Here is a 24,801-nt window from a genome sequence, read left to right as displayed (position 1 = left end):
GTTTACACACACACTAGCGATTGAAAAAAGGTGGGGGGCACCTTATCGTGATTTTAATCCATTGTAATTAAACGGAAATAGTTAAGTGATAGTAACATTTTCTTCGTAGTAATAATTTATGTTATTATTATTTTTCATAGTTGTTCTAAATGAACTAATTAATGAAAACCACACACTCGCACACACAAACACACATATATTCTTGTTAAAATTTATACTATTGAAACTAATATTGTTATAGAAAGTATTTAAGAAAAAACATGTTGTATATAACAATTTTGTAACACATAAAAAGGGAACGGGACTGTTACTCCTTAATACAGATTATTTTATAACCTAGCGAGGAATACAGTACGACACCCGCCTGATTTGAATTAAATCAATTTGTACTAACCAAATTGTAATATTCAACTACTATGTTCAATCTATATTATCAATAAAGATATATGTATTTAAAAAAGCAATAAATTTATGTTAAGGTGTTAGATACTGAATTTCTTGTTCTCTGATAACGTGTATAGTATGCGTTTCACAATTCACTTTTGCGTTTGTTATATTAGTTTTTTTAGAATTATTTTTAAATTCATTATCTCAAAAATAATAAGATTAAATGAATAAAAAATGTAAAATAATTACAACAGATGAATAACTGTTTATTGGCACGTTGCAAGTTACATTAGGAAATGATACCCATCCCATCACCTCGGCTCTTTTCAATTTCTATCACAGATCTCCTCCTCGACTTTATTTAATAGAACTCTTCTAATGACGTTGCAACGATATACCGTAACGCTCAAAGAATGAATGCATTTATGTAACGAGAAAAGTGTTTATGATGCCAAATGGCATCATAAAAATATAACAATTTTTTCGTGATACGTTTGTCCAGACAGCGATCGTAGTTACACATATCTTATTAAAAAAAATAGCCGAATCTTACTGCTATTGTTCTAAACATACTCGTGGTAGATATAGCTGGTATTAGAGATAGCAGTTTTCTACTCGATGTTTATGGAACATTAAAGCGGCCAAAATGCGTCATGACTAACTCAAAATACCATATTATTATCTTGGTATCATTACATTCGCTCTGAACGCGTTGAAATAATTAAGAAAAACCATAACTTTTTACATGGTAGCAGTACTTCGTGTAAAACCCAGAGTGAATACCCCTATCTCATAATATATTCTACCACCAACCAGCGTTACTCGGTAAAGTCAGTTCAATACAATCAGCGTTACTACAGGCACAATAGACAAATGACAAAAAAGTGGCCCATTTGGCAATACACCAACCTACTTTGTGCAAAAAACGTGTTTGGACGCATTTTGGTTTCCTTCTTTTCTTTGCAAAAGTCTTTTTTCACTCAGTGAATTCGTTTTTTAAACCTAAGATGTACATTTAATATTTTCTTAACATTTAATTGATATTCTCTCACTTTAATCTACATTTAGTCTTCTAAATGTTCCTGGCATTCCTAAATATTCTTCATTGAATTTAATAGAGCATCGCTTTGATTCGTCACTGATCAATTTATTAGAAATGTCCAAAATTTTTCTCGCTTGTTCCGTTTTTAAATATTCCTTCCACTGTTCTGTAAAACAATTGATTTTGTTTTAAATATTCTTATATTGCTATAGTATAATATAACGCTTTTTATCATAACATAATCTTCCACTCTAAAACAGACGCATGTTTTTATTTCGCTTTCAAAACGCATTTACGCGATCACATGAAACTTATGACATGAAACACGTGATGTGGGTCTCACAGGTGCCGAAAGCGTCGAAAAAAACTGTGGTACTGTCTCTTCTATTATTAAAATTTAGCATAATTTGTGTATTGAAAATTATTAAAAAATATAACTAGTAATTTCAAGTGGCATATTGGCACTGTAATTAGTGTAAACCATCCTCTCCTTGTAATTAGTGTAAACCTTATACTGTCAATACGCCGCGTATCTTGAATCGAAGATGTCATATCCCTCGTGCTTGAACATGGTAATACACAAAATGTGTCGTAATTAATCTTATGAATGTTCATTTTATTACCAGATAATTTAGCACAGCTTGTAGAATCACCGCCGTATTCCTTTGGAAGTATTTCTTTAGGTATTGCCTTGTGCAGATCCTCATATGAACTGTGAACGTAGACTCTGCTTGATATTTTTTCTTTAAGAACTTGTTTTAATAGATTTATAATTTTATCCACATATGGCGGAGCATGTACAAAATGAATTCCTTTAATTTTCGTTCCATAAGCTTCCTATAATAAAGACATTAATATTTTTTTTATATATAATTTATAATTTGCTTTTTTATATTTAATTTTGAATGAATTAATATAAGCAATAAAAATCTAAATTTAAAATCACGTTTTAAGTTTAAAAAAAATCTCTAAGAACCGTTTCTGACGGGGGGACGACGACACAACTACTTTTATTATCTTATCACGGAAGTGTCGTAATCGAATAGTAGGAACAGTTGTATTCGAAAGATAACTAACAACAAAATGTAATAATGATCTAATATGAATTGTGTCTTTTTCTTATCATTCCTGTTAAAGAATTTTAATTGTACATGTCTATATAGAATTTCTGTTTTCAATTACTCATATTTTGTTTTCTTTAGAAGTGTAAGTGAGTGTATATTTCAATAATGATAATATACAAATAAATAATACGTCGTACGTCAATAAGCAACCTACTGACCGCTGGAATTTTTGATAAATATGCTTATTGTCAATCAAAATCCACGACCATTTTTAATATTATGACAGCGTGACCAGCGAGACTGTATCCTTGATTTAGATTATTAAATTTTAGACGAGAGTGATTGCATCTTGCTCTGGCGGAACGTCAAATGAGAACGTCAAATCTCGTTTGAATTAAATAAGATGGATTTAACTAATAGCTCTACTGATACGCCGATTAAATACAAAATAATTAAATACAAAAACTAAACGGTCATGTGCTACTTGTGTTTTGTGTGTGTTGGTATGATTGTTATGTTATATATGTTGCATTGTTTTTCCGTTAATATGTTTTTCAATGTGATAATATATTTGCCTTACCGTGCATAAGGTTTCTCCTTTCTTCAAAAGTATTGGATTAATTTTTGTTATAATATTCATATTAATATATTTCAAGTCCACGATGAATCTGTCAGACATACTATATTCAAAATGTAATCTGTATTCTCCGATCTAGAATGGATTTTAAAGAGTATAATTATGATGCAATTATTTTTTCCTCTATTTCTTTAATTGTAGTAAGTAATTATTTATAATAACCTTATTTATAATATACCGTTTGTTTATTAGTAGACGAGATGGCCCAGTGGTGATGTGACTCTTCAAGCTCGGCCAAACGCAACTAAATTTTTAATAGTACTTAATTTGCGTTTTTAATTCATCTTATGCTTGATAGTAAAGGGAATCATCGCAAGGAATCCTGCATATGTCAGATGAAAATCTACTTCAAGCTTATTATATTATAGCAATCCACGTAAATCAAATGCTTTATTATACCACCAAACATAAATTAATTGATAATCTTTTAAAATATATATTTATATATAAATACATAGTAATAATATCCTCCAGACCGATTTCTGCCACGGTGGCCAATCTCAAGAGAGATTAGCCAACTACGCAGGAGATATTATAGAGCACAAGTGTGTGCGCAAACACATGTGCACTCTCTCTTCCCTCACTCTCATAATCCAATTGGACGGAAATCCGACACGACCGGAAAGAGTTCAGGCGCAGGAGCAACGGTGTACACACTTCCAACTTCCAAACACCGGGATGCCACAGAATTTTCTTACAGCAAAACCCAATGACTTTTTATTGGCCTGACCTGGGAATCGAACCCATAATCTCCGGGTCTGCGGCCTTACATCAAGCCACTAGACCAACGAGGCAAATACATAGTACAACCTTGATTGTTCAATGTCACTTACATTGAACAATCAAGGTACGTCGATAATATTATTTATCTGAAAAAAGGTAATGCGAATAATTGATTTAATCGCAATAATCAATCCCATACATACATACATACTTGTATATAAGATTTTTTTTTAATATAAACATACAATTTTATTATGTTTTCTGTTTTGGATTGAGCCGTGATGTCCTAGTTTAGGTTTAGGTTAGAAGACGTCAATATTAAAATCTTAATTAATGAATTCGACTTAAAACCCGGGAAAAATTGAATTTTCATGTGCTTAATTTTTGTCTATCGTGTTTTTAGCGTGGGGAAATCTGCACGTGGCGGATAAAAATCTGCAACGAGGAGCCACCATTGGAGCACTAGGAAATCAGACTGTTACTTTTACCTTATATATCTCATTAGTTCATCTTCGCCATTCGCCAGTTTTCATCCCATTTATGTGGAATATAGTAGACTTTGACGAAAGTCTGAAGTCAAACCTCTTTGGAAAGGCTTGGAATTGGTTCCTTTACCACTCATGTGATTAAGTCATTATTAAATAAAAAAAATATATATAAAAATACTTACCATAAAACAATATCTTAAGTAGGTTAAGAAATTGAAATCATCTATATTTGGATTTATTATCTGTGACACGAATATTCTCGAATGACAAGTCGGACTTAAATTTGGCAGCGTTATAAAAATTCTGAAAATCGTATCTCGCTTTAGTGACAAACAGAATTGAACAAAAACTAATTTATAAATCAGCTTGGAGACTTTTTATATTAATTTGTTTATTGTTTATATTGCTCTTCTAAAATTGCAAAATCGTCTTCAAACTGATTTAGCTGCAATTAAGCTTATTAAAAAAAACTAATATCTATGTCATTTTCTTTTCAAATAAAACAAATGAAAAAAAATAAAATAATACAACTTACATATTATCTTGAAATTTTTTAAATTCATCTAACGACTTATTAAGCATTATTTCTGGTATCAAGCCCCGCGTCGTTAATATTTTATCAATTTTAATTTTAGTACCTTCAACAGAACCTTTTGCTAAAATATGTATACGTTCCATGACATCACGACCTGAAAACATACAATATAATATAAACACATACATAACTTAAGACGTAGATTTTATAGAATTACGTTGAGTGGTCTTTAAATGTGAAAGTCAGCTTTATCCGTTACGAGTCGATTTTCTAAAGCCTCTGGGTATAGTTAGCAATCATTCAAATAACAGGCTTTGCTCCGCACGTAATGAGTGGGTAGATTTATCTAACGTGTCTTTTTAATAAAAAAGTATCATCAATAGATGATACCTATCAACGCCTACCCGCTGGTAGGCGCTGATAGGCTTGAAGACGTAAAATTGTAATTTCTCGCCAAAAAAACTCTATAAACTTTTTTTAGCCCGACCCGGAGTTTGAATCATGAGATCAGTTTTATAAGCTAACCCCTAAACTATCGAGGCTAACAACTTTACTAGCGTTTATAAAAACTGACGAGATTGAGATCTGACGCTTATAAAAAAATTGAATTACAAAGATTGAATGTTGAACTATGTCGGTTTTGCCTATTTGTATATGGATAATATACAAAGTACTTGAATATTTAATGAATACTTTAAAGACTTAAAATGGGAAGTCATGCATACATACGAGCATATTTGCTTTTTAAATCTGTACATATTATTATGATGGAATATAAAATTAAAATGTACCAAGATATTGGACAGCTTCCCGTAAGTGATTCTGTTTCTCACACCATTCTTCGATTGCATCTAAATTTTCCTTGATCTTGTTTGTGTCTAAATTGTAATCTTGGCGTATCTTTGCTATTTCCTCATCACTTACTTTTAGCAAAGGATTATATGATGCGGATTCCATAATCTAAAAAAATAATAATACATATTTTTGTATTCAACTTAAATTAACGACCGAGACGAAATAGCAGGAAGAATAATTTAGATTATGATTTTTGTGTCGTTCACTCTACTCATGTTCTATACCGGGAATGAGTTGCAAACATTATTAGGAGCTTTCATTTAATTAATTAATTTATATTTTATGGAAACATACAATGAGATGACACTTATAGCATTTTAATATAAAATAATACATACATTAGCATCATTAAAATTAAACAAAAACAAAATTAAATCAAGTCATAATTATGTAAAGGTGCAGTAAATATGTTTGGGTTCATTTATCACGTGATCACCTAATATGCATATGACTAAAATTCTGCTACATATGTAATATATCCTTTTATATAAGAGCACCGCGATTGAAATACCTGCAAATCTTTATTACTTAAGAGCATAAGGCCTTCACAGAAATAAATAGGCTGTAATTTTAGTTATTATTATCTCTATAGACTTCGCTCGCGGCTTCGCCCGCGTGTGGCCCGCTATGTCCTTCCCCTGTTAATGTGTATGCGAAATTGATTGATGATTGAGTAGTTAAGACATGAAAGCGTAATAAATACATAAACAAACAAACGCACTTTCGCATTTATTATTGGTTAAGATTCACGCGTTCTTACCACTGGACCATCTCGGCATATATATATATATATATAATATAAGCCGAGATATCAATCTATTGATTTTCTTTAATTAAAAATTATTTTAATAACTATAAATTATTCAATACATTGTTTTCGATGTTTTACACCCGTCGGACGTCACGTAACGGAATTTTTATTTTATATATATTATATTATTTATAATATATATTAACTATTGAAACGTTTATTATTTTATACAATGGAGTTTATGTATATAGTTGCTTTTGGCGTTACTCTGTTGCTTATGTTATGATAGAGGCTACAGGTATTACTGCGACGGCCAAACAGTTTAGTATTGTTGTGCGAACAAAAAAGGCTAGACTACAAGTTAGACTAATATATATACATAATTTTTAAATGAATTTTAAAAATCATTAAGAGATTTTTAAAATTTCAACATTCATCTATTTTAATATGAACATCCTATCCTTGGATCACGGCGGTATCCTTAAAGAAACAAACAGTGCAGGAGATATTTCGAAAATATATATTTAGGACTTTGAAATCGTCCATAGCCTAGCTACCAGACCGGAAGAGGTTATTAATAATACTATTATATAGTTAACATTATTATACGATATATATATAATCGTCTGGTAAATATAAATTAAATAAATAGTAAATAATAATAGATACTATAAATGGACGTTTAATTTAACAACACAATGCGAATTATATGTTATTATAATACTTGTATGTACTTGTTACATAACTAGAATAAAAACAGCTGCTCTAATGCCAGCTCTAATAGCCTTTAATTGAAAGCATTACATTTTTTCTTAATTGCGATTAGACTGATGTTAAAATTCTATTTGAAGGTTATCAAGGCCTTTGTACCATTTTATTGGCCAGGGCCGGTTTGTCGCTACCAATTAAGTCTAACTGACTGGTTACCAGTTTTAATGTGAGGGAATTGCTGACTACTAATCGTGACTATTAGTATTATAATTTGTGTTAAATCATTTTGTATCATTTTATTATATGTCACTATTGATAAATATACTATTTACAAATGTACGACGGGCCGGTTGGCGTGATTGGTAGATACTTGCCTTTTACGCCGCAGGTTGTGGGTTCGATATCCACCTAGGATAGTCATTTGTGTGCATGAACATGTCTGTATGCCTTGAATCTGGGTTTAATTATCTATATAAGTATGTATTTACAAAAGAAACGTAGTATATGTAGTATATCAGTTGTCTGGTTTCCTAAGTACAAGCTTTGCTTATTTTGGGATCAGATGGCCATGTGTGAATAATGTCTCAGGATATAATTATTATTGTATTTCTAAGTTGAATTGAAATTACTGGGATATATTACATACACAGTCTAAATTCACAAATGGGTAAGAAGGTTTACTCAATGATATTTTGCTACTGAATTCATGAGATGAATTAACATAAATACATGAAAAATCACCAGTTCTTTCGCTGGTCTGAACCCAATTTATTTGGTTAAGGTTCAAATTCTAGCCACTGATCACATCTTGGATCTTTATCACGTCCTATACATCTGAAAAAACTGTTTTGAAATTGAAATGTGTAAATGGTAATTTCTTTTCATAAAAGCTATTAAAATTAATTTATATTTTTGTATAAGAATTGAAATTTTAAAATAAATAAATTTAACTAAAGCTATATTAGTCTATTTTATTCAATATCTTGAACAAAATAATATTTATTGTGAATTATGTATAATATATGTACGTTGCTAGCATAATAATTTTGAATACCTACATATATTTAAATACCTTAACAGTCAATTAACTTACAACCTTGACATAATAAGTTTTTAATAAGAAAAAATCAACATCATTTTTGAAACAAAAATAATATTCCATATGAATAATAGTAATCGAATTTACTAACCTGTGATTTTTTTTATATTTTTCTATTCCAAGCCGTCGTTCTATTCAATTCAATTCTTTGCTTAGTGTGTAGTTTTGTTGACAAGGCACAGATTATATCGCTAAACTCACGTAGGACGTAAACTGCATGTAAGCCGACGTTCTATGGATAAGACTTGATCACGATTAGATATTTGATGTAGTTTGATACAGACTATATACCTGTAAGCGCTTTTAATACAAGGGCGACGTCATGGAAATGGTTTTATGTGAGTTACTTGCTAGTTATGTTACAATTCTTTTTTCGAATTTTTTATTAATTTATTTATTATGATTGTTTAATTATCAAAACTTAACATGTATCATTACAGGACAAGGTTGCCCTAATTCGATAATGCAACACGTTTAATAATATTATGTAAAATATGTTACTAATTTATATAGAATATAGTTCAGATGGCTATCCTTGTGAGCTCACTCAGACTGCAATAAAACATCCATCATACCGGCTATAATGTTGAGGGTGCACAGCGCGCGCGTCAGTGGCGCCTCCTTGTGCAACTTGGTGCGCCCGTTGGCACTGCCAGCAGCGACGGCCGATGTCTCCGCCACATATAGTTATCTGGGCCCACAGATTACCTGACTTAATACATCAGCATTGTGGACTAATCCCCCCAAAAACCTTAAAAATATAGATAACCAGCGCGAGCTCTCTCTCTTACTCTTAGCTCATTGTACCCTAGCTTGCCTAGAACAAACAATGCTGGGTACATCAATGGGTAGTTAGGATACACCCCATACAATTTCAAATACAAGTATCGAGTACATTTATTTTGGACTCGCTCCAACATAAGACTATATTTAGCTTCATGTAAGGCCCAAATGGCTTGATTCATCGTTGACCGTCGTAGCGTGCGGACGTGTTCGTTATCTCGAGCGAATGTTGCTAAGCAAGTTACGAATAATAACTGAAGCGAAACATCGTGGCTTTGGCTGCGTTATCTATGCGTTGTGGATGTTTTTACGACTACTTTGGCTTTCTTTAAGGGTTTTTGTTGTTTCTGTTGTGACATATTCTGAACTCGGCTGTGCAAATGGATTGTTGTTTCGTCTTGAGTTTGGTTATGTTGGTTTTCACTGTTGTTTGTTGATTTGTTTTTGTTGTTCAATTATTGTCATTTTTTAAATTTATATAGGGTATTTTTGTTTTCTTTTGTTTCGTTTGATTGTTCGTTGGTTTTTTTTTTTTTTTTGTTGTTTGTGGCTTCATCAAGAAGCTCAAAGAATCTGCATCTTCGCTCCAGTCCATCGTAGATGCTCTGGCATCAAGGACCGAGGCGGAAGAGCAAGGAGGTGGACAGCCTCAAGGCTGAGTTAAAAGCCCACCGCCGTGAGTTTGCGGAAATGCGGACCATGGTGGCAGTGACAAATGAGGCGTCCACCAGCACTGTGCGGGACACACAGGCTTTGGAGGAATTTAAGGCCTCTATAATGTCGTCGGTGGGCTTTATGATTAAAGCTCAAATGGAAGGAATTCAGGACCGTCTCCTTCCAGCGAAAGTGCTCCGTCCCCCTCTGGCCGCGGACAAGAAACAGGCTGCAGTGCAGAAAACTGCACCTACATACGCGCAAGTGGTCCATCCGACCCCACCACCGAAACCCGCACAGGCGCCGAACCGGGTGCCTGCAGTCGAGTCAGTCCCGCTGGCACCGACTACGTGCCCATCAGCCACCCCGACCACGTCGGAATCCCAACCACGGGAGGCCCAGGAGACATCATGGTCCACCGTGGTTAAAAAGGGGAAAAAGAAGGAAAAGGCTTCCCCCTCGGCCGCAGCGTCCGCCACAGTACCATCAACAGTGGCGAAGGCTCCGCCGGTGGCCAAACCGAGGCTGGTTGCTCCTCGCAGGGCTGCAGTAATGATCACTCTGCAGCCGGATGCGCAGGAGAAGGGCGTTACATACGCTCACATCCTGGAGCGCGCGGAGCAGGGCGTTAAGCTTCAGGATATTGGAATCTGTGGCGGCCTTAGGGTCCGACGATCGGCGACGGGAGCCAGACTCCTCGAGCTGCCGAAAGCACAGGCGGAGCAGGCGGATAAGCTTGCTGAGAAGCTTGACGCTTGTGACTCCATCCAGCACAGTGCGTGCTGGATGGAGTCACAAGCGTCGTTCGACCTGTAAAGCGAGTGGACCTTAAGGTGACGGGATTGGATGATTCCGTCACCAAAGATAAATTGTTCGCTGCAGTTACTCGTGCAGGGAACTGCTTCCCTGACTTAGTCAGATGCGGAGTGTTGCAGCGTGGTCCCGGATATATGGGAATGTTCCGCGTTACCTGTCCTCTCACAGCGGCGAAGAAGATATCAGATGCCGGTCGCCTCCTCGTAGGGTGGAGCTCGGCCAAGGTATGCGTATTGGAGCAACGCCCTTTGCGCTGCTTCAAGTGTATGGGCCTTGGCCACACGAAGGTGCTTTGCCCATCCAAAGCGGAACGGGGGGGTCTATGCTTCCGGTGTGGCGTAGATGGCCACAAGTCGGCGGGCTGTATCGAGAAACTGCGCTGTGCTGTGTGCGCAGACGCTGGCAAGACCTCTGGGCACGTGATGGGATCAGGGGAGTGTAACCCCCCCATCACAAAGGGTACGGTGGTCTTAGGCACCCAGACTACCACCAATGTCGGACGGCGCCAGGCCGAGGAAGAAGCTTCAATGTCAACATGAGCACAAACATAAAGTTTCTCCAGACAAACGTCAACCACTGCGCCGCGGCGCAGGACCTGCTGCTGCAGTCCATGGCGGAGTGGCAGATCGACCTGGCTGTGGCCTGCGAGCCACATTATGTTCCTCCCCTACCTAACTGGTTAGGAGACTTGGACGGCACCGTGGTGATTACTACCCGGAGTGAAACGAGTTCTCTCTCACTCATTGAGAGGGGCTCGGGTTACGTAGTGGCAGGGTGGAGAGAATTCGTTGTTGTGGGTACGTACTTCTCTCCCAACCGCGGCCTGGCAGAGTTCGAGATTTATCTCGGCTCGATCAGAGCTGCGGTGACCAGGCAGTCACCGAGGCCAATACTGGTCTTGGGCAACTTCAATGCCAAATCACGTGCCTGGGGCAACCCTGCCACGAATCTGCGAGGAAGGGCCATTCAGGTGTGGGCACTACTCTCCAGCCTGTCCCTAGTCAACAGGGGGCAGGTTTACACGTGCGTGCGGCAACAGGGGGGGTCCGTGGTGGATCTCTCTTTCACCACCCATGTTGTAGCACGCAGAGTGTTGAATTGGAGAGTAGAGGAGGAGGTGGAGACTCTGTCGGACCACAGGTACATCCGGTTTGAGATCTCTACCTCTCGCAGGTCGGTGGAACCCTCTAGGGTGCCAACCACGCTTCCGAGGTGGTCTCTTAGCCAGCTAGATCGTGAGCTGGCCAGGGAGGCTGCCATCGTACAGCGGTGGGGTTCCACAGGAAGGTGGGAGGGTGCCAGTGCAGAAGAGCTAACAGGCCACATGCGCAGTGCCCTCAAAGAGGTCTGCGATGCTGCCATGCCTAGGTTCCGGCGTAGAGCTCCGCGCCTGCCAGTGTATTGGTGGTCGCCCGAAATAGCAGAGCTTCGGGCGACGTGCAGCCGGGCGCGAAGGGCTTACGTCCGTTGTAGGAGGCGCAACGGTTTTGATGCGGACTTGGAGGGACAGCTATTGGCCGCTTATCGTCAGCTGAAAAAAGACCTACAGCTGGCGATAAGTCAGGCCAAGGAGAAAGCTAGGGAAGAACTACTGGCGGGCCTGAACCGGGACCCCTGGGGGCGTCCGTTCCGCGGTGTGCGTGGAAAATTCCGCACGCAGGGTGCCCCCGTGACAGAGACAATGTCATCGGATCTCCTCCTGCGCCTGGTCGGGGAACTCTTCCCCCATCCAGGTGAGCATGTCCCTCCACAGATGGTCCCTCGCTCCATGATTGACGACACAGTGACTCCACCACTGATCACGGAGCGGGAGATGGAGGTGGCCTTCGACCGCTTGGGGGCCAAAAACACTGCGCCGGGCCCAGACGGGATTCCAGGGCGTGTTCTATGTGACGCTCTGGAATACCTAGGCGTAAGGCTTCGGGAGCTGTTCGACCAATGTCTGTGCAGCGGGCAGTTTCCGAAGCCTTGGAAAGAGGGAAAGTTGGGCTTGTTGCCAAAGCAAGGTCGACCGCCAGATTCTTCCTCGGCATACAGGCCGATTGTGCTGCTGAACGAGACGGGCAAATTCTTCGAAAAAATTCTCGCTGCACGTCTTATTCAGCAACTCGACGAGGTGGTGCCGGGTCTGTCAGAGGCTCAGTACGGGTTCAGGGCGGGTCGATCAACTATCGACGCCCTGGACGCCCTGAAAACCCGGACCACGGATGCGGTGGCTCGAGGGGACGTAGTTTTGGCAGTATCGATAGATGTTGCGAACGCCTTCAATAGTCTTCCTTTCGAGACTATTGGAGAGGCACTCCGATACCACGGGGTGCCTTCCTATCTCAGGAGGCTGTTGGGGGCATACCTCCAGGACCGGGTAGTCCTCTGGGAGGGGGGCGATGGGCGTCTTTTCCGGCGTCGGGTAGGCTGTGGCGTTCCACAGGGGTCAGTTCTCGGCCCAATTCTGTGGAACGTTGGCTTCGACTGGCTCCTGCGGACATCCGTCCTTCCCAGAATGGGGGTGTTGTGCTATGCGGACGACACTCTCATCACGGCGACAGGGCGGAATTATCAGTAGGCGGCGCGCCTGGCCGAAGTCGGTACGTCGCTCACAGTGGACCGCATAGGAATGTTGGGCTTGAGGGTCTCCATCTCAAAAACGGAGGTCCTCTTATTCCACGGTCCACGTCGAGGCCCCACTCGAGGGGCGTTTATCACCGTCCAGAGGACGGTGATTAAGGTGCAGGCCCACATGAAGTATCTGGGCCTGACCCTGGACGGAAGATGGAGCTTCGGGCAGCATTTTGTCCAACTTGGCCCGAAGCTCATCAACGCTGCTGCTGCCTTAAGCCGGCTCCTACCAAATGTAGGAGGGCCGGAAACGCCATGCCGGCGATTATACGCCGATGTTGTGCAGTCCATGGCTCTGTACGGTGCTCCCATCTGGGTGGACGCTCTCACCGCTCTTAACAAGGTTCTCTTGCGAAGGCCGCAGAGAATCGCGGTGAGGGTGATACACGGATATCGTACGGTGTCGTGGATGGCGGCAACACTTCTCGCGGGCGATCCGCCTTGGGAGCTCCAGGCGGAGGTGCTCGCGGAAGTGTACCGGTTCCGGTTTTTTTGCAGCATTTTATTATGTGATTACGAAACGTTAGCTCAGTCGTAAAACTAGTGCCCAAACTTCTGAAATTCTAGACATCTGCACCCCGTGGATAACGTAGGGAGGGTGCCCGAGAAAAGGTGATCACCGCACATTTTTGTGTATTAAATTACAACCAATTTTCTTTGCTCCATACACTACTCTATCTTTATCCCTTTACAGCCTCGCATAGTCACTGAGTTGATTGACTGTGAGATATAGCTTAAGATCGTCTGCAAACAGCAAACATTTCGTCTCCTTCACCACGTTTGGCAGATCATTGATCATTAATATGAACTGCAAAGGTTTAATCTAGTAGTTTAGTAGCTAGCATATAAAGGTCCTGGGCTTAAGCCCCGGGTTGTGATAATAAGACAAATGTTGGGTTTTATCTGTCGTAGATTGGAGTCTTTATATTCCAGTGCTCCGAAAAGCATATAAAGCCGTTGGTCCAACGCCTGAAGTCTTTCCGGATGTTTTTGATATGTCACATAAGATTAGAAAGTGCACTCGTTGCAATGCCCGTTAAAGGGGAAGTCGATTCTGTTTCTGATAAAAAAAATTTGCTTGTGTCATCTATACACGAAGAAACCGTGTGAATGTAATAAATTTATTAAAAAACGAGTGTGGGTAAAAAAAAGTAACACAAAAATGCATTTTTTTATTGTTATCTGTCTGTCTGTACGCTGATCTCCGAAACTAAAGCATAAAATGATTAAAAAGTTAACGTTATTGAAATATAATGTAAAATTTGTCTTCTTACCATTTATTATACTTTACAAAAACAAAAAATTAAGTACAATGTTGCTAAATTAAAATTCATGAACCCATTTTTAAATTCATTTTTTGTAGTTAAAGTTATTAGCACTTAACTGTGTAACAGATTATTACTACTGATATAAGAATGATTTCCATATACATTTGTACATTGTATATACATTTTTTTTTATAAAATGACGAGCAACTCCTGATGGTAAATATTAACCATACTTTTTGGTCTAAGAAATATCAACAATTCCTCACATGACAACGCGCCACCAACCTAGGGAACCAAGATGTTGTGTCTGTATTGACATTGGCTCACGCATCCTACAAACCAGAACTCTACAATACTAAGTATTACTGTTTGGCGGTACATTATTTGATGGATGGGTGTTACCTACCCAGACGGACTTGTTTAAACCACGAATTAAGTGTAATATAAAATAACAGAACAGAATGCAAACTGGAATTAATTATATAATTGTAAGTAAAAATGATGTATAATAGTATATAAGCCGTTAATAATCAATCGACTGTGCAATGAACAAGGAAAATTCTATGGCAAAATACCGAGAACGCTTGTCTCTCTACCAATCAATCTTTCGTCTAGATAACAGAAGTCAGGGCCAGAGTTTTTTAAATTTTACCTTTCGTATTTAATTTTGTTTAATGATCATGTTTGTATAAATAAGTAGAACAACAAGGCATCCTGATGTAGTAAGATAGGAAATTACTAGTGATAGGTAGCTACCATCCATAGATAGACAGAAACAATAAAACGATACCATTAAAAAAAATGTTTATTATGATGACGTAAGCAGCATTATCATTGAAACGAATTAAATTTACAACAAAGAATACGATTTTGTAACAAATAGCTAAAACAGGAGCAAATAATTCAGTGTAATTATTACGAAACGTACATATGTAAGATAATTTTTTAAGTAACATTTACAAAAAACTGCTATCTTGATATCTGTTTTTTTAGGAATTACATCAGATTCGAATCTTCATCGGAATAATAATAAAGCTGTTTATTATCGTATAACCCTTAGACTCCTTCAGAATTTCCAAAAAAGAAATACTTAGAATTGTGTACTTATATTTATAACGTAGCATTTACATAATTTTTTATAGAAGCAATGACAACACAAAAAAAGAAGTAATATATTTACTTCTTCATTTAATTTAATTATAATAGCAAATTTCTAATTTCGCATTAAAAACTTTTTTATGAAATTTTATGTATTACAAAAAAATAATAAGACCACACATAATCGTCTTAGAGTGCTTAATAGACAAATGGTGATATTTTTTGAGGTTCGATTGAATGCAGTTAAAAATAAAAATTTCAGAAAAACCTCTTTACTTCACAATAGGCCTCTTTTATAAGTATAGCTCAAATCGACTAGTTACTCAATTAGTACAATTCATGTAATTAGTACCTTTTAATATAGATTACACTATTATTGTTTCTTAATTAATCAACATTCAATTGTTTAAAAGAACCCGTAGTGCCTAAATTTTCTTCATAAAATTGAGAAAAACCTCGTTTTGATTCGTTAGAATCTAGTTTTTTACTATCGTCTGGGTTTCTTCAGTTTTAAAATAAGCCCTTCATTGTTCTGGAGAAAAAAAGGCACGTATATTAAAAAAATCTATATTTAGCGTCCAGAAGTGAAACTGAGTATATAAAAACCACGAATTGATCTTTTTTAAAATAGAACACCTAATCATACAAATTGATGTAATCAACTCACTCAATTTCTCTTTAATATCCAAATAACACATTTGAACACATTCAACAAATCACAAGTCGCGCCAATAATTAATTAATTTTGTTAGTGGACCTTTCTGTCCACTAACGAAATGGCGGGCTTAAATTCGCGCGTTATTTTTTTTGTTAACAACGCTGTTGGATCAAGGAATCTCCTAACTATATATACTAAATCTAGAACATGGCCATTTGAACATCGTTGTCAATTAGAAGTCTAAAACTTTTTGCTTTTATGTCAAAGTGGAAATAATCGACAAAAATAATACCATGCATCCATATAGTAAGAGATGTGTTTTTTTCAATTTATCAATTTCCAATAAGCTGATGTCACTTAGGAGATAGAAGACATGTAGTTTTCTAATCTAAAAATTGTTTTTATTATGCTGTTATATAGGAATATATTAATGTGTATTTGTAAAATGTGATACAGTATGAAACAAATACGTAAAAGTAACATCTCGTTTGTATACTGTGTTCAATAATATATTACGTTAAAAAATAAAAATGATTTATGTAAATGTTTGTTTTTTTATCGTGTTAAGTACTACTCCGACTAACAAGTAATAGTAAATGTTCACCAACGAAATAATCAACAGTACAGTACAGTAACAGACTGTTAATGTCCCACTGCTGGGCTAAGGCCTCCTCTTCCTTTTGAGGAGCAGGTATGGAGCTTATTCCACCACGCTGCTCCAATGCGGGTTGGTAGAATACACATGTGGCAGAATTTCAATGAATTCAGACACATCCAGGTTTCCTTAATGTTTTCCTTCACCGTCCAGCACGAGATGAATTATAAACGCAAATTGAGCACATGAAAATTCAGTGGTGCTTGCCCGGATTTGAACGCACGATCATCGGTTAAGAATCACGCGTTCTAACCATTAGGCCATCTCGACTCAAATAACCAACAGAAAAAATAAAACGAAAATACATCGTCAATGCAGCACCAACCTTGGAAACTAAGATGTTATATATCTTCCGCGTAATGTATGTAACGGACGGAATTTATTTATTTTTATAAATATGGTTATTTTATTTTTTTATTTACTAAAATGTTACTAATGGCAATGATATATAATCAAACTATAATGAAAGTTGACAAATTTCAAAATTACCAAATTTCTACTTTATTTTAGATTTCTCATATGATATTATATTTATCAAGAAATTCTCGACAAGTTCTAAAAACACTATTCCATTTATCGTCGATACGTTAAATACTAAAAATACTTTAAATTATGATTCAAATTAACAATTTCATATTAAATAATTGAGTGAAAAATAATGCTTCATTAATTATATAAAGGCGTTGATTGTCGTGAAGGATGAACAAAATTTGTTTTTATTTACATAAATAATTTCAGTTAAATACGTCAAACAATAAAATTTAAATCCGGCATATCATATTTAAATACTCTCTGTATCAATTCATCACAAGCTAGATACAACAGCGCAAATTATCACCTAACCAAAGGGAAGAATGAGTTTCAAGCTGATTCAGTCGTTATTAATAAGACATGACAATAATCATTCCATGTGAAAAAAAATGAAATAAATTGAAAGTCATTAATTGTTTTTTCCCTATCCATTGTTTTGTATCGTTTACACTATCAGCGTACCAATTAACATATTTAATTTCAACAATAGATTAATCTTAATAGACACAATTGAAAGCTTGGTGTATTAGTAATAATGTTTAAAAAAAAAATAATTAAGAAGTTCGTTTAAATATAGGAAATAAAAATTACATTAATTAACTACACTTTAAAACTTAATGTAGTATATAATGGATCTGTACAGAAACGTTTGCACCATAAGGATTTTTTTTTCTATTTCTGGTATATATATTGGTAATTTTATGTATTGCGCAGGCGGTCGGATATATGGGTCACCTGATGGTAAAAGGTCATCACTTTAGTCATCGGCATTGCAACATATAACAACCGCTTAACATCACCAATACGTCACTAACCTTGGAAACTAAGACATTGTCTTCCCAGTGACTGTTACACTGGCTCACTCAAACCGTGACACAATAATACTAAGTATTGCTGTTTGGCGGTAAAATATCTGATGAGTGGGAAGTACCAATCCAGACGGGCTTGCATAAATCAACTATTTTCTCAGTTTTTATAAGTAATGTAAAAAAACACCTCACATAAGCACTAACTATTTTAATTAAAATTGCAATACAACACGACATTGATTGGACAATTCAGGATGACATAAAATTAAAGAACGATGAATTTGTTAAAGGATAATGTAATGAAATTCTATAAAAAAGTCTAGCTCCTTGCAGCCAGACTTTTTTATAGGAAGGCGAACGAGCATATGAGCCACCTGATGGTAAGAGGTCACCAACGCCCTTAGACATTGGCATTGTAAGAAATTTCAACCATCTCTTACATAGCCAATGCACCACCAACCTTGGGAACTAAGATTTTATATCCCTTGTGCCTGTAATTACATTGACTCATTCACCCTTCAAACCGTAACACAACAATATCAAGTACTGCTGTTTTGCGGTAGAATATCTGATGAGTGGGTGGTACCTACCCAGACGAGCTTGCACAAAGCCCTATCACCAGTATTTTTACAGTTACTTTTTTTAAATATATCGGCTTTAAATAAAACATTTTATTTCGTCGATAATTATGTAAAACTAACTAATCTAATCTAATAAACGATAATGTTAATTACAGTCTGGCGAGGAAAATTGATACTAAATTTTTCTATGAGTAAATTGTGGTAGGGTTCAACCAACTCCTGAAAGTTTTGTTGAGTACGTAATAATACTGGAAAAGCTAATACATATACAGTGTTTCTTTTCTCTTGTATGCGCTAGACATAACGCCGCAGATCCCAAGGTCCTGAGTTCAAACCCTAGTTAAAAAAAGATCGAGTTCAAACCCGGGACAGCACAGCTGAATTTTCATGTGCCTAATTTGTGTTTATAATTTACCCCTTGCTCAGCGGTGAACGAAACTATCGTGATGATATATGTGGCGGATGAAAATATCCTACGTTTATTCGCCAACCAGCATCAGAGCCGTGTGGTGGAGTAACCTTCAACCCTTCTCCTCAATAAGGAGAAGGCAAAGCCCAGCAATTGGGCAACACTTTACAATAACGTTATCTAGTATTGTATATGATACATATGATGATGTTAGCGTATAAAATGGCGACAAAGGATATCATACCATCATTATAGCTGATCTGCTCTCTATCAGCAAAGCTACTAAATCACAAATAATATTATGTAACACCTATTTAGTTTTCCTAGTGTATATAAAAATAGTATAAGTAGAATTACTAAGTGACATTTTTTACATTTAGTTCAGGAAGGCAAATGGGACACTTGATGGTAAATTGTCATCCATGGAAACTGTCAAATGCCTTACGGCGTCAATGCGCCACCCCCATAGGAACTAATAATTAAATGTCCGTTGAGACTATAACTTTGGTTCACTCGGCTAAACAAACTGGAGCATTGACAAAAATATAGTAATCAATAGCTGTTTTGTGGTAAAACAACCAATAAGAATAGTTCCACTTTCCCCCTTCAAACCAGATTGTATCTTTGTCTATTATTAAGACCGATACGTTATTATTACACGATATAGAGTAAAAGTTTTGTTTTATATATTATTTGTAATTAATCTACATTCAACCGTTTAAAAGATCCCGGCATGCCTAAATACTCTTCATTGAATCGAATGCAACTACGTTTTGTTTCGTTCGAAACGATTTTACTAGAATGTTCTATAATTTCGTTTGCTTCCTCTGTTTTAAGGTAATTCTTCAATTGCTCTGGAATAAAAAAAAATTGTAAATACGTAAAGAAGTAATTAGTTGTCGGAATTTATAATCATATTGTTAATGTAAACCATTGATATTGTCAGCTGGGATCACAGCGTACCCGTACCGCTGAAAATCAGTGGAAGGTCACGCAGTCAAATGATACTGAATTTATATCAATATTTTAGATAATTAATTAAATTTGTTAAATGTAATTTCGTTTGAAGTGATTTAATTTAAATTATTTTACTCTTATTTTTATTTTTTATTGTTTTATGATTTCAATTTAGATATAATAATAATAATAATAATAATAATAATAATATTTATTTCAATAAATATTTTAATAAATTTTTTGGAGGATTCCATATCATAATAGGTACAACCTAAAGCTTAGAACACATCCCAACTTAAATATGCTCGTGCATGCTTGCGGTTTTCTATCACGCGTGGTTATTAGTTTCATTAATAGTGTCATCGAAATGGGAAAATTAGGATTGTAAATGTAAGAAACACTTCATATGTAGACCGGATTTTTGTGATAAAAAAAGATTTTAATAAACATTGAAATTTTAGTTCCATTACGTCCAAAAATATTTCACTATAAAAGAAAACATTTGAACGCTCAAACTACGTACCAGAGAGCTTACTGCAACTTGGAAGATCACCTCCGTATTCTTGGGGAAGAACTTCTTTAGGAATTGCCTCGTAAAGTTCTTCATAAGAATTGTGGATATAAATTCTGTTCATAATTTTTTCTTTAAGTACAGATTTCAATATGTATACAATTTTTTCGATAAAACCTGGAGCATTTATTACATGAAAGCCTTTTACTTTTACTCTGTAAGCTTCCTGAAATATAAAACAAATAAAACAAAAATAATTATAGATAGCGGAAAGATCATGTCGGTGGTTTTTTTTATAGAATAGTTGCGATAAGTATAGGGCCACCTGATGGTAAGTGGTCACCAACGTCCATAGACATGAGCATCGTAAGAAATGTTAACCATCGCTTACATCGCCAATGCGCCACCAACCTTGGGAACTAAGATGTTATGTCCCTTGTGCTTGTAATTACACTGGCTCAATCACCCTTCAAACCGGAACAAAAAAATACTAAGTACTGCTGTTTTGCGGTAGAATATCTGATGAGTGGGTTGTACCTACCCAGACGAGCTTGCACAAAGCCGTACCACCAGTATAATAAATGTTGCAGAATAAATGTCAATAGGACTTGATATACCGGAATTAATATACCATTAAACTACTCAAGAAAGAACTTCTATTCTTTACAAGACTAAACGCGCACAAGGAGGTAGAGGGCAGTAATCCATCTTACCTATAAGACACTCCAATAGATGTTTTAAATAAAACTTCCTCAATCAGTTGAACAATTCATTGATATCTGTCATCAAAAATGACCTCACCCATATACTTATAATAACTCTGAATACTAATATTACGCTTCATTACTTTACTTTCACATTAGTAATTAATGGTCTAAGTGAAAGGTTGCATCCATTTGACATTAATATATAAAATTTTCTATTACAATATATATAGTATTTATGTACTCAAATTAAAGTTAGATTAATATTTCAGATAAGATAAAAACAAAATGTTATTTACCGTACTCATAATTTCTGATCTCTTCACAATAACTGGATTGAGCTTCGGGATCAAACTCGCCTTTAAATGTTTACAATCGATAACATATCTATCCGAAAATATGTATTCAGAGCGTATTCTCATTTCCATGATCTATAATTAATATATTAAAATTATTTAATTGACTATAATAATATTCTAACATTTAACACACAGCTGAGATGATACAGCGATAAGAATGTGTAAATCTTAACCTATGATCGTGGGATCAAACCCGAACTAGCACCACTGAATTTTCATGTGCTTAATTTGTTATTATAATTCATCTCGTGCTATACGGTGAAGGAAAACATCGTGAGAAAACCTGTATGTGTCTAATTTCATTGAAATTCTGTCACATGTGTATTCCACCAACCCGCGTTGGAGCAGCGTGGTGGAATAAGCTCCGTACCTTCTCCTCAAAAAGGGAGAGGAGACCTTAGTCCAGCAGTGGGACATTCACAGGCTGTTACTTTGTTTAACACACACATAAATCAATATAACGTCGGAAGTTGAAACAAAAAATCACATAAGCAAAGAATATAATTAATTAATTCAATACAAAACTTATTTAGCCATTGTAAATCGATAATATTTATTCCAGATTTAAATAAAGTTTGACATTATAACTAACATGTTGTTAGTTCATTTTTCAATTAAAAAAAACTATCAAAAACTACTTAAATTATTTTGCGAGTATCATTCTTTGGTTGATAAGTTATTAAATAAGTTATATAATATCGATGGCAGCAAACTAGATAAGGACATCTGCATTTTTATGAAAATGCTTTTTATACGAAAATAAGCTTATATTAACCTTATTTACAAGTCTATATTAAGGATTTTTAATTTTTCTAAGTAATTACAATTTTCTGGTAAGTAGATGAATACTACACTCGAATTTTAAAAAACACCGCAGTAGAAACGGACATTTGAATTTGTCCGCCTCTATTTCGGAGTATCCACAGATGTTTGAATAGCAAACAAAGACATCAGTCACTTATCACACTCTTGCGCATACGCAGTTACGCGGGTACGTGGTTAATTTATCGCACTTTTTGCTAAAATTATAAATTAAAATATTAGTTTTTATCAAGATACCTACCATGATTTTTACAAAAATATCAAACACAGTATCGTATTAGAATCAACAGCAGTTGACGTAGAATTTAAATAATAACTTAGTTTATTCGCACCTCATCGTTAACGTTTTAATCTCTTTGAGTGATAATAATTGTTGAGTTATAAGAATTTTTTTAATTTTATACTCGGTAACTAATCTTTACTAATATTATAAAGCTAAAGAGTTTGTTTGGTTGAACGCGCTAATCTCAAAAAATACAAGTTCAAATTGAAAATTATGTTAGTGTTCCCCTTTATCAAAGGCTATTATTATATTAAACATCAAGCTACAACCAATAGGAGCTAAGCATCAATAAAAAATGTTGCAGAAACGGGGAAAATGTTTTCTTTTTGAGAGTTTCCGTTGCGTGCGCTGCCTAAACGGCTAAAGTTAAGCAACAATCACGTATGCCAGAATTGATTTTCTTAAAAGATAAAAAAAGCATCCACGACATTATATGTGTATCATTTAAGGATGACTTACTATAAACTTTTTTGTGGTAATCAAATAAGTTATAAAATAATCCATTATTTGCGTAGATTTTCTTCTCATTGTTTTGTTAAATTTATTTTTAATTACTCGCTTTTTTAATAGTTAGTTAATCGTTAGTACTTACTTTTTAAATACCTTTATTTACCTTTCAGTTTTTAAAAAATACAATTTCTTATGAAGGTATCGTTTGCAGTTATAATAAATAAAGTACAGAGATATACATTAAAATATGTCGGAATAGATTTAAGGGAATTCTGTTTTTCTCATGGCCAATTGTATGTTGACCTTTCTAGATCTGGATGCGGCGAAAACCAATAAATACTAATTTCCCACGAAAATGAAATTAAAAATGTTGTTATTACTAATTCCGCTTTTAGTGATTTATTTAAGTTATACCCGGGTGGAACCGCGGCACAGCACTTTACCAATAAAACACTTAACTGAGTGGTTAAAAATATAAATATCAGGCATATTCTGTAAATTTCAAGAGATTATACTTTTAAGAAACAGTGATATTCATTTTTTTATCTGTATGTTAGCATTATACTTTATTTATATTAATTAATAAAAAAAATATTTTCTTTGGTAGTTTATCTAAAGTATAATTATATAATCTGTCCATAAACTAAAATATATAATTAATATGAATAAATAATAAATAAAATCGTTATTGCACATGCATTATTATTAAAACAAAACATTTGTGTGGTTTAGGAAATTAAATGAGTTTAACTGAGAGACGTAGATGAAGCTATGTGAAATGTTATATGCAAAGTAAATGAAGACATCTACAAAATTTTAGTCTAAATATGTTAAATATTTTTTTTTATGTCGCTTAGATTTCTTTAAATATCCTAAAAAAAGCAATTCTGGAGGTTGTTACCTTAATTTATTAAATATTTTAATTAGAATGAGCTCTGTTTTGATTACAACTAAGAAACGAAAATCAGGCATATGTTTTCTTTTACGTTTAGACTTTTACAAAGTAAAAAAATACATCTACATAAATTCAGAAAAATAACGAAATAGCGATAAAATCCGTTATACAATAGATAAAAAATGTTATTTTAAATCATCATGGAAAATTTCAAGTTAATTGATACATAAATGTCGAAATGGTAACTATTTTTTACTTAATATGATCTGAAAATATGCTATTATGGAGATGTCCGTATCTACTTTGCTGCCACCGATATGTACTTACAAAACTACCAAGCTTCGCCATGGTCAATAAGTTGAAGTCTTCAAAGTTTTCATTTGTAAGCCGCCACAAAAAAACTCTTGTTCGGTCTTTGGGATTTATTATAGGTAATATTGTAACTAATCTGAAAATATAATTCTTAAAATTAATATGATAAATATATATATATTTATTATAATAAATTTTATATTTAGTATATTGTTATAAAAAATAAAAAATAATATACATATTAGAATACTAACGCATTGTCTAGAAACATGTGAAGTTCTTTCAAAAGAACATTTGGATTTGTCAATACGAATTCAGATAGCAATCCTTTTGTCGTT

The 24,801-nt window shown here is 35.4% G+C and overlaps 2 protein-coding genes across 3 annotated transcripts; both read right to left on the bottom strand.

Moving 5' to 3' along the window:
* Positions 1 to 629: 629 nt before the first annotated feature.
* Positions 630 to 8,540, bottom strand: LOC126775571 (alpha-tocopherol transfer protein-like). 2 transcript variants are annotated; one of them, XM_050497609.1, is made up of 8 exons: positions 8,384 to 8,540; positions 7,935 to 8,036; positions 5,668 to 5,836; positions 4,877 to 5,030; positions 4,524 to 4,644; positions 3,074 to 3,205; positions 2,053 to 2,266; positions 630 to 1,595 (listed from the first exon to the last, which is right to left on the bottom strand). In XM_050497609.1, exons 3-8 carry the CDS (start codon positions 5,831 to 5,833, stop codon positions 1,441 to 1,443), a joined length of 942 nt encoding a protein of 313 aa, XP_050353566.1. In that variant the 5' UTR covers positions 5,834 to 5,836; positions 7,935 to 8,036; positions 8,384 to 8,540; the 3' UTR covers positions 630 to 1,440. The 2 variants fall into 2 exon arrangements, with proteins under 2 accessions (XP_050353566.1, XP_050353565.1); XM_050497608.1 differs by lacking the exon at positions 7,935 to 8,036.
* An 11,329-nt stretch (positions 8,541 to 19,869) lies between these two features.
* Positions 19,870 to 24,522, bottom strand: LOC126775665 (alpha-tocopherol transfer protein-like). Its single transcript, XM_050497729.1, has 4 exons — positions 24,479 to 24,522; positions 21,642 to 21,773; positions 20,651 to 20,864; positions 19,870 to 20,024 (listed from the first exon to the last, which is right to left on the bottom strand). Exons 1-4 carry the CDS (start codon positions 24,497 to 24,499, stop codon positions 19,870 to 19,872), a joined length of 522 nt encoding a protein of 173 aa, XP_050353686.1. The 5' UTR covers positions 24,500 to 24,522.
* Positions 24,523 to 24,801: the final 279 nt, after the last annotated feature.

The sequence above is a fragment of the Nymphalis io genome, chromosome 18, assembly GCF_905147045.1.
Source record: "Nymphalis io chromosome 18, ilAglIoxx1.1, whole genome shotgun sequence".
Taxonomy (NCBI): domain Eukaryota; kingdom Metazoa; phylum Arthropoda; class Insecta; order Lepidoptera; family Nymphalidae; genus Nymphalis; species Nymphalis io.
Note: the sequence above shows the minus strand (reverse complement) of the source record. Positions and strands in the feature narration are given on the sequence as shown.